The sequence below is a fragment of the Erinaceus europaeus genome, unplaced genomic scaffold (assembly GCF_950295315.1).
Source record: "Erinaceus europaeus unplaced genomic scaffold, mEriEur2.1 scaffold_1196, whole genome shotgun sequence".
NCBI lineage: Eukaryota > Metazoa > Chordata > Mammalia > Eulipotyphla > Erinaceidae > Erinaceus > Erinaceus europaeus.
The window spans coordinates 1,674-12,949 of record NW_026647533.1 but is presented as its reverse complement, the minus strand read 5'-3'; the positions used below and the strand labels follow the sequence as shown (position 1 = coordinate 12,949).

The following is an 11,276-nucleotide window of genomic DNA, read 5'->3' as shown; positions in this document are numbered from 1 at the left end:
CGCTACAGCCCGACTCCCTCTTCCTTTCTTATTTCACTATTTAAGGACTGTAACCTCTTTGAGTCATACCATGGAATCACGTGCTCTGTATATTTTATAGGAGTGCCCAAGGAAAAACCTCTGCTGTGCCCATGGCTTTCTGTACTGTTAGCCTTCTCAAAAAATTCACTCGTCATTTTGTGACCTGGGAGGTGGCACAGTGACTAAACCACTGGACTTAAAAGCATGATGACCTGAGTTTGACCCCTAGCACTCCACATGCCAGAACAAAATGGAAACAATAAGGAGGGTAAATCAAAAGAGTGTACAATAAGCAAAAGCACATGGGTGTACTTGTGGACACATATCCAAGTAACACATCACCACTGTAAAAAAAGCTAATGCAAAAGGGGGAAAGTCGTTTCATTCCTGCTTAGTACTTAGCTTCTCAGACCTTCAGCCACACATAGACACGCCCTGTCAGTGGGTTTTACAGAAATATACATATAGGATAACAATGTTCTTGCTATGTTTCACTCAATAGTTTACCATAACCTGATTTGGTATCCACAGACCTATGTTTAATGGCTGGAGATTCACTCATGCGACACAGATATACTATAATTTATTTACTAATTCCTAGACGGATGGGCCTTTACAATGACTTCACTGCTTATTACAGGTAATGCTGAAATACACATATATATATGTGTATATACACATACATACACACATACACATCTGTAATACAGGTGATGAAGTGGAAATGACATATACTCTATATTTACCTGCGCTTATATGAATATGGCTGAAATCTCACTGAGGTAAAAAAAAGGAATGCCCTACTCTTCTACCTTTTCCTATATGGCAAATTTACAATTTTATTAGTTAACCAAAAAATGGTTTCAGTTTTAAAATATGCTGAGTACATTCAGCTTCTTTACATATACATATTCAATAGAATATACATTTGACACATGTACAGTATAGCATGCAGCTAGATATATTGTACCCTAGGGCCTGGTGAACTTTAGAACTGAAAGAACTTCTCTGCCGGCTTGTCTAGAAAGTACAATAGTTCCTTGTAGACCTTCTGCCTTCATTGTTTTCAAGATTTCTTCTGAAATGAAGATTAATTAACAATTTTAAAGATGAAAATAAACAGACCGTTTACAGATTCCCTTAACCTGGGAAAGCAAGCAGTGTACTGAGAAAGCTCTATTAGAGTGATCTTGGACTTTGGACAGATGGGAGCACTTTGTATTTTCAAGATGTTGCAGTAGCTAGTCTCTTCTGAATTCAATATAAATATTAGTTATACATATTAAAGTATGTGGTTCCCTTTTGAGTGGCTCAGAGATGCTCTTATTTTTACCTTATATCCTTAGGGGATGAAAAATCCTAACGAGGGTATGGTGACGTGTAATAAGTGAAACTGTTCATTTTTCAGGTATACTGAAAAAAAAGCAGATCTTCCCTTCTGCAAATAAGTAGCATTAAAAAGACTGAACTGTGCTGTGGTTCAGGAGGTGACACAGTGATAAAGCTTTGGACTCTCAAGCATGAGGTCCTGAGTTTGATCCCCGGCAGCACATGTACCAGAATGAATGTCTGGTTCTTTCTCTCTCCTCCTATCTTTCTCATTAATAAAATCTTAAAAAAAAAAAAAAAAGACTGAAATGTGAAAGTAGAATTGTCATGTGATTTTGGCCTAAGGACAGGAGGCAAAAGATAAAAATCAAGGGCCTGGTGGTGGCACACCCACTTGAATGCACATATTACTACAGGCAAGGACCAAGGTTCAAGCCCCAGACCCCCACCTGTGGGGGGGATGCTTCACAAGCTGTGAAGCAGTGTTGCAGTTTCTCTCACTCTGTCCCTTCCCAATTTCTATCTTAACAAATAAAACACAGGGAGGAAAGGGGTGGGGCACCAGAAGCACTGGATTTGTCCTAAACTGAGCCCAAGCAATAATCCTGGCATCAAAAAAATTTTTTTAAATAGGGGAGTCAGGCAGTAGCGCAGCAGGTTAAGTGCACGTGGCGCGAAGCGCGGGGACCAGCATAAAGATCCTGGTTCGAGCCCCTAGCTCCCCACCTGCAGGGGAGTCGCTTCACAAGCGGTGAAGCAGGTCTGCAGGTGTCTGTCTTTCTCTCCCCTTCTTTGTCTTCCCTTCCTCTCTCCATTTCTCTCTGTCCTATCTAACAACGGCGATGACATCAATAACAATAACAACTATAACAATAAAAAATAATGGCAACAAAAGAAAAAAGTATTAAAAAAATTTTTAAATGAAATAAAAATAAAATCTGAGGTGTACAGTAAAAGAGGTGGATTATGGGGTAGCATAGAGGTTATGCAAAAGACTTTCATGCCTGAAGTCCCAGGTTTAGTCCCGTACACCTATAAGGTAGAAATCATCAGTTCTCTCTAGGAAAAAAAAATACAGCTTTTATATTTAAATATTAATTTATAAATGATGGAAAAAACTATCCCTACTGCCCCAATAATACTTCAAAAACCATAAGGATGGATCCTTAGTGGTTTTTCTAACTCAACATGAATGTAGCCTACATTAGCTGTTACGGTTACAATATATACCCCAGGTTACTTCATAAATTGTAACTTGGTCATAATTTTTGACTCAGCAAAGTGAATGGTGAAGAGATTACCTGGATTGTTTTCTTTAATTGTAACCAAATAAAATGATCCTTCTGGAGAAAGGAGAATTGGAACCAGTGGAAAGAATCTGTCCATCACTTCTCGACCATTTCTGCCGCCAGCCCAGGCTGCCTCTATTCCATGACTCCTTACCTGTGAGCAATTAGATCAGACCTGCTTAGTCTTTACTCGTGCTGCTTTTAAAATCACGGGTGGTGGTCTGGGAGGTGGCACAGTGGATAATGCATTGGACTCTTAACCATGAGGACCTGAGTTCAACCCCCGGTAGCACATGCACCAGAGTGATGTCTGGTTCTTTCTCTCTTTTTCTGTCTTTCTCATGAGTAAATAAATTCTTTAAAAATATAAAAAAATAAAATCACAGATGAACTCTTTTTGAGAAGTAGCTGTTGCCACTTTATATTTTGTGTTTTACTGCCAATAAGGAAGCAGTAAAAAAATCTGACCACTACTGCTTTCTGGTCTGAGTAACTTTGTATACGTTTATCATCTTTGTGAATCATTTTTCTTTCTTTTTAATATACTTATTTATTTTGGAGACAGAAATCTAGAGGGAAGGAGGGGATAGGGAGAGAGAGAGAGAGAGACTACTGCAGCACTGCTTCACTACTTGCGAAACTCCCCCTTTCACCCCTGACAGGTGGCAACTGGAGGCTTGAACCTGGGTCCTTGTGCATGTGTATTCAACCAGGTGTGCCACTGCCCGACCCTTAGTCTCCTCTCTGTAAAATTAGAAAAGCAGCACTTCTGTATGCAAAATCTGGACAATAACTAAAATCGTGATTTTTGTCCATTTTTTGTTACTACTAATATAAAGCTTAAGTTGAGAAACATAAGCAGCAGTTAACGCTTAATACAAACGGTTCTGACTCGTAGAGAAAATAACACCAGCACCAACTAGACAGCGTGTGCTTTTTATTTTGACCTTTCCCTAGGCTGGCAATAGGCAGTGAGATAATCTCTCAGACGTCTGGTTGGGAATACCAGCCACAAAATCATGAGAGGAATCAAACAGTGCCCTGCTATGCTGAGTTGCCAGTGTGTTTTTGTTTTGTTTTGTTGTTCCTCCTTCCACTTCACTCGGGGCTCAAGGGTTTACAGTGCATTGATGATTTATAGGGATAACCTGTCATCATCCCATGACAGGCAGCTGCAAGACGCTCTCTCAAAACCTAGGTCTTGTTCCACCATCACACACGAGATGAAACCTGGACTGAGTGTGGTATACTTCACCAAAGCCAGTGTCGTCTTTGTATTTTTTAAAATTTTATTTTTTTTTAAATATTTATTTTATTTATTTATTCCCTTTTGTTGCCCTTGTTGTTTTATTGTTGTAGTTATTATTGTTGTTGTTGTTGTTGTTGTTGGATAGGACAGAGAGAAATGGAGAGAGGAGGGGAAGACAGAGAGGAGGAGAGAAAGATAGACACCTGCAGACCTGCTTCACCACCTGTGAAGCGACTCCCCTGCAGGTGGGGAGCCGGGGTTCGAACCGGAATCCTTATGCCGGTCCTTGTGCTTTGCACCACCTGCACTTAACCCGCTGCGCTACAGTCCGACTCCCCGTCTTTGTATTTTTTTAAAAATCTTTTTTTTTAAGTTTTTTTTTATCTTTATTTATTGGATAGAAATAAAGAAATCTAGAGGGAAGGGGGTGACAGAGAAGGAAAGAGACAGAGAGACCCCTGCAGCACTGCTTTGCCACTCGCAGAGCTTTCTTCCTGCAAGTGGGGACCGGAGGCTCAAACCTGGATCCTTGCGCATTATAATACGTGCACTCAACCAGGTGCACCCTCGCCTGGCTCCTCTTCATGTCCACAAAGTGCCTGCCTGGCTTTGAGCTGTCTAACAGTTTCTAGTAGGAGCAGAGTTGGAGCAGTCTGTAGGCCCACTAGTTGTGGGTGAGTTTCCCCATGCCTGCTGGTATCATCCATCCACTGACGATCAGGAGTAAATTCTGCAGTTTGGGTTTGTTAGTAGGTGGCTGATAGGATGTCCCGCTGATTTTTAGAAAAAGCTGAAAACAGCAGGAAGTTTCACTGTTCCTTACCTCTTCAGGTGGAGTCACCACATAGGGGGGATTAAACACCAGAAGGTCAACCTTTTCCTTCAATCGTGGTAGCAAGCCTTTGACCTAAGAGTTCAACAGCCAGAATTTAAGCCACAGTGAAGTAAACATGGAAAAAAAAAAAGCGAACATATTCTCTCATTTTAGAAAACAATGTCAGAAGGCTCCACTAATAGAATGGAGGTAAATATTTTTACTTTTTTTTTGCTTTCAGGGTTATTGCTGGGGCTCAGTGCCTGCACTACAAATCCACTGCTCCTGGAGGCCATTTTTCCCATTTTGTTGCCCTTGTTTTTACGCTTATTGTAGTTGTTATTATTGTCATAGTTGATGTTGTTGGATAGGACAGAGAGAAATCGAGACAGATGGGGAAGACAGAGAGGAGAGAAAGACACCTGCAGACCTGCTTCACCGCTTGCAAAGCAAACCCCCTGCAGGTGGGGAACCAGGATCCTTATGTCGGCCCTTGCGCTTTGCACCATGTGCACTTAACCCGCTGTGCTACTGCCCAGCTCCCACATTTTCACTCATAAAGCTTCTGCCCCTCAGTAGTTCATATGTTTACACTATGGGTTCATTTACAGAAGATGAACTAAGGAGGCAAGTGTCAGCTCTATAGCGTGTGCTCTTTATAGGTCTGTAAACAACTTTAAAGTTGAGGCAAATGTTATAGGTGCCAAGGAGAGAATTCAGAATACTGGGAAGCGACATTAAAAACATCACTTAGTTGGCACTTTAGAAATCATTCAATCAGGGAGTCGGACAGCATAAGTGCACGTGGTGCAAAGTGCAAGGACCAGCATAAGGATCCTGGTTCGAGCCCCCCGCTCCCCACCTGCAGGGGAGTCACTTCACAGGTGGTGAAGCAGGTCTGTAGGTGTCTATCTTTCTCTCCCCCTCTGTCTTCCCTCCTCTCTCCATTTCTCTCTGTCCTATCCAACAATGATGACGTCAATAATAACTACAACAATAAAACAACAAGGGCAACAAAATGGAATAAATAAATATTAAAAAATTAAAAAAAAACATTCAATCAATCATAATTTTTGACAGAACAACAATTTTTTCAAAGAAAGTCCACTGTAGGCAAAAAGTCAAAAGTATTTTAAACATTCTTCTTACTGGTCTAATTAGACAGTTTTAAAAGTATGCCTGATTGTCACCTGTGTCTTCACAGGCATAAAATAAACAGATGTTAAAGGAACATTCGTGTTTAAAACTGAGAGCAACAAAAGGGAATAAATAAATAATATTAAAACAAACAAACAAACAAACCTGAGACCTCTGGGATGTAACCAGGGTGACTGGAAGAGAATTAAAAGAGGAACAGCTTTTATGGTATGTGACTCGAAATCATATAAGACTTAGCTGGTGTGGTCTGGAAGGTGGTGCAGTGGATAAAGCATCGGACTCTTAAGCAAGAGGTCATGAGTTCAATCCCTGGCAGCATATGTACCAGGGTGATGCCTGGTTCTTTCTCTTTCCTCCTATGTTTCTCATTAATAAATATAATCTTAAAAAAAAAAAAAAAGACTTAGCTGTACTTCCTAATTATTGGACATATTGTTGGACTACTCATATATATGGTGAAATAGAGCCTTAGAAATTCCATTTTATCCAAGTTTCTAAAAGCAGTTCCATGTCTATCAGTTATTTGAATTATTTACTTCAAAGAAAAAACAAGGGAGATGTTTATGTCTATGGAGAGGTGTTTACAGAGCTAACTTTTTGTTCTCCATTGTGTAAAAAAAAAAAAAGCATTATGAAAGAAGTCAGTCAGGTTTACCCTTACATAGTAAGAGGGCTAGCTTACTATGCAAGCTAGTGAAAAAATACTTACTATGTGTAAATATCTTACTATGTAAGATAGTGAAAAAATATATGTGGAATAATAAAAAGTACTGATTTCAATCCCACAGTGAGATTGTTTCTCAAATTATGAAAAGTTCGAAATGTAATTTTCCAGAAACACTGAGAAAGAAAACTAGAGAAGGACATGCACTGTAACTTCATGACGGCTGGGTTTTAAATAGCGGGAAATTTGATACCAGAAAATCCAAGTTTTGACATTAAAAAGGAATTGAATTAAATAAGAAAGTCATTGCAGACTGAATAAAAGTCTAATTAAAGTCTCCCCTCACTTACCCATATTTAGTTTTTTTCTTATTTATTTATTTTTCCCCTTTATTGGGGGATTAATGTTTTATAGTCACCAGTAAATAGAATAGTTTGTACATGCATAACATTTCTCAGTTTTCCACACAACCATATAACGCCAACTAGGTCCTCTGTCACCCTTTTCCAGTACCTGTACTCTCCCCCCCAACACACACACACACCTCAGAGTCTGTGGTGTAATACACCAACCATATTTAGTTTTTGAAAGTCTTACGGTGCTAGAATTAGAACTAAGTACAAAATTTCTCTAACAAGAAGCTTTAAATCCATTGCAGCAAAATGCATATTTTTTTTGTAAGAGGAGCTTTTCTTGTGGCCCTTAACTTTTAGTTTAAACAACATATCTACATAAATTGTTTGGCATTCTACCACAAAGTATGTGAACAGAGTGACAAAACAAATTAATCATTTTCTGCTCACTACTGCTACTTAACATAAAGGGAGAAATGGGCAAATCAACCTCGGTCATTATTTTTTTATAAAACAGAATAACTGATATTTGTGCCTAATGACCCTAAATCAAACAGGTAAAATTGTGTTTAAGACTGCTAAAGGAATATTAAGAAAATAACTTTCTTCTAAGAATAACAATGAAATACAGTGGAAAACTACTTATTAAACAGGCAAATATGGCTATCCAAAATCATGACCCATTTTACCTGACAGCTGTGGTCATCTATTTCCAGTGTTCTGAAGATAGGCAAAAGAGTTTTCGACATTGGTTATAATACCTATGGCTAAGTCTACTTCATTTCTTTGCCAAAAGTTAGTATCATGTTCAATTTACCAACTGGAAAAAAAACAACACTATTGAGTTGTCAGAAAAGTCATGACATACTTTTTTTCTGTTTTCTGGATGCAAAAATGCATCACAACTTTTCTGACAGCCCAATAATACTGGCACAGATTACAACTGGTATATCCTAGCTCCCATGGCTATGGTGAGAGGTTGAGAGACAGGTACATAGCCCAATTTGATCCAAATGATGTTCATCCTGAGGTTTGGGATAGGGAGCTACTTTCTTCCCTAATCCAGCTTTCTGGTCCTTTTTCCAGCCATGACATCATCTCCCCAGACAATAACCTGGATCCACCTGCATATCAGATTTCAGGCTCAGGGGGAAAAAAAAAAAAAAAAACTACTATAGCCACAGGCCCTTCGGAATATAACTAAAATATGCCTACTAGCTATCTATAAAATAGAGACCCCCCCCAACTCTTCATCTGCACTATTGCAGCCTTTAGGTTTATGATTAGTCAACAATTTGTTTGGCTTTGTATGTTAACTCTCTTTTCAGCCACCAGGTTCCAGATGCTAGCATGATGCCAACCAGACTTCCCTGGATGGAAAACCCCACCAATGTGTCCTGGAGCTCCGCTTCACCCCACTAGGGAAAGAGAGAGGCAGACTGGGAGTATGGGTCGACCTGTCAATGTCCATGTTCAGTGGGGAAGCAATTACAGAAGCCAGACCTTCCACATTCTACAACCCACAATGACCTTGGGTCCACACTCCCAGAGGGTTAAGGAATGGGAGGGCTATCAGGGTAGGGGATAGGATGCGGAGATCTGGTGGTGGGAATTGTGTGGAGCTGTACCCCTCTTATCCTATGGTTTTGTCAATGTTTCCTTTTTATAAATAAAATTAAAAAAATAATAACTGAATCAGAAAGCGTTTCTCTCTGTGAAAGGCTGCTAAGAAATAAGATACAGACATGCAAGCATCCTGTTACCATGAAGGGGAAACCTGCCAAGGGATAGACTCTCCGTAGTGGATAAAACATTGGATTCTTAAGGAATTCCTGTGTTCAGGTTTCAACATTGCATGTACCGATGCTCTAGTTCGCTTTACTCCTTTCCCTAATAATTTCTTTTCTTTTCTTTTTTCTTTTCTTCCCCTTTCTTCCTTTCTTTCTTTCTCTCTCTCTCTCTCTCTCTCTTTCTTTCTTTCTTTCAGAATTTACTTCAGTGGTCCAGGAGGTGACACAGTGGATGGGGCTTTGGACTCTCAAGCATGAGGTCCCGAGTTCAATCCCCGGCAGCACATGTACCAGAGTGATGTCTGGTTCTCTCTCCTATCATTTCTCTTGAATAAATTAAAAAAAAATCTTTTAAAAGAATTTACTTTGTTTAGTTAGTCAAAAGTCATTCAGTTTTCTTAAAGTCAATTTGTTTGAAAAGGGTATTATATTGGATAAGGATCAGCACTCACCAAATCTGTAATCACTGGGTGGATGAGAACTTTGTTACAGCGCCCAGTCTCCAGAGTACAAGCCGCAGCTTCTGGGTTGATATCAGTACACCTATGGACAGAGAAGATACTGTACTCTCTATCCATTAGACAAAATGGTCACTGAAAACTTCAAGGAATGCAGGTCCTTGTCCTTTAACATAAATTCAGAAAACCCTTAGGATGCCTGAAAAATGTTGCATAAGAATAGAACAAAAATCAGTTATATTGACAGAGATTGTCCAAGAGTAGAAAGACGTACATTTAGGCACTCACGTCTGAAGGAATTTATTCAGTTATGAAGCCCAACACCACAGTTATCAGAAATACATGTTAAAAGAAATTTCTGAAAGAAAATGCTCATCATATAATATTAACAAAAAACATGGACAATGGAAAAAAAAGAAAATAAACCTCAAAGGAAACACACTTAAGACCATGTGTGGCAAAAATTAGAGGTGACTTGTATGTTCTTTGTACTTCCTATATTCTCAACTTTACTAAGGATAATTGCTAGTAATTTTTTTCTAGTAAATTATTTACCTAAGATTCAAATTTAAAGATGAGCGCAAATTACTATGGTTTCTATAATTATGCAGCAAGATGGAGTAGTTTTAAGTATGCTAAGTGTGTAGTTACAGTTACTAGTGAAGCATAATCTATAGTCTTGAGTCTTCACTAGACTTGAATAGACACTCAGATATATATTATCTACTGAGAAAATAATTTTCTACCAGCAATCATTCCCACAGTGAATCTCTTCAAGGAAGATATGGATGCATTTGATATACTTACATATACAAAGCTTGAGGGCCTATCACAGAGGCTAGGAATGCAGACACCACTCCAGACCCTGACCCTACTTCAAGGCATATTTCCACTCTAAAAAAAAAAGAGTGATGGAAAGAAATCTTAGTACAGCAGGATAAAAATAGACATCAAAAAAGTAACTCTCATGCTACTTTGAACATCCACTTTTTGCATCACCCACCTGCAAATAATTTGGAAATAGAAGAAATTTATCATAACCATATCGTTTAATATTGTATAACTTAAAACTGTTGAAATAGGTAACTTACATAAATATTGGGTTGTCAGAAAAGTTATGACATTTTTCTATGCAAAAATGCATCGTGACTTTTTCAAGAACCCAGTAGTTACGTAGCTTTCAATTCTACAAAACAATATACAAGCTATGGATAATGCTAATTAGAATGATAGGAAAGACATCTGATCTTCCACAAGGAGCTCCTAGTTCAGTATTTTTGAGACATTTAAAAATATATAACATTTATAAATTCATCACATAGTCTATTGATTGATTTTTACCAAAGCACTGCTCAATTCTGTCTTATGGTAGTTCTGGGGATTGATTTGGGATGGGCCTCAAGTATGAAATTCATCAGTATATGTGAAGAAGGAAATGCTCTATTCCACTGACAATAGATTTAGAGAAGAAAATGTGCATTTGTACAGCTATATGCTGAACTGCTAAGATGTGTATCTGATCTTAGCATTCTAATAGCAATTCTAAGAATGTTATTGGATATGATACAGCCTTCATCCTGCTGGATCTTTTAAAGACTTATTTATTAACAGGAGAGAAAACCAAAGTGTCATTTGTGCACTTGCAATGCTGAATATGGAACTTAGAACCTCATGTTTGTTTGTTTATTTATTATTTATTTTCCCTTTTATTGCCCTTGTTTTATTATTGTTGTAGTTATTGTTGGATAGGAGACAGAAACAGAGAGAGGAGGGGAAGACAGAAAGGGAGAGAGAAAGACAGACACCTTCAGACATGCTTCACTACCTATGAAGTGACTCCCCTGCAGGTGGGAAGCCAGGGGTTACTGCCCAACTCCCGGACCTCATGTTTATTTATTTTTTATTTATTTACTTAAAAAGGGAGACATTAACAAAACCGTAGGATAGGTGGGGTACAACTCCACACAATTCCCACCACCACAACTCTGTATCCCATCCCCTCCCCTGATAGCTTTCCCATTCTTTATCCCTCTGGGAGTATGAACCCAAGGTGACTGTGTATTGCAGAAGGTGGAAGGCCTGGCTTCTGTAAGGACCTCATGTTTTTTAAAGCACTGGCCACTTAACACACCTGGGCCACCCTACTGCATT

At 38.9% G+C, this 11,276-nt stretch overlaps 1 protein-coding gene across 1 annotated transcript; it reads right to left on the bottom strand.

Annotated features, from left to right (window-relative positions):
* Positions 1–10,019, bottom strand: N6AMT1 (N-6 adenine-specific DNA methyltransferase 1; the record flags this gene model as incomplete). The annotated part of the gene is made up of 5 exons (XM_060184116.1): positions 1–1,099; positions 2,652–2,793; positions 4,712–4,795; positions 9,120–9,210; positions 9,933–10,019. Coding segments are annotated over 5 exons (511 nt in total), but the record flags the coding sequence as incomplete, so codon positions are not given.
* Positions 10,020–11,276: the final 1,257 nt, after the last annotated feature.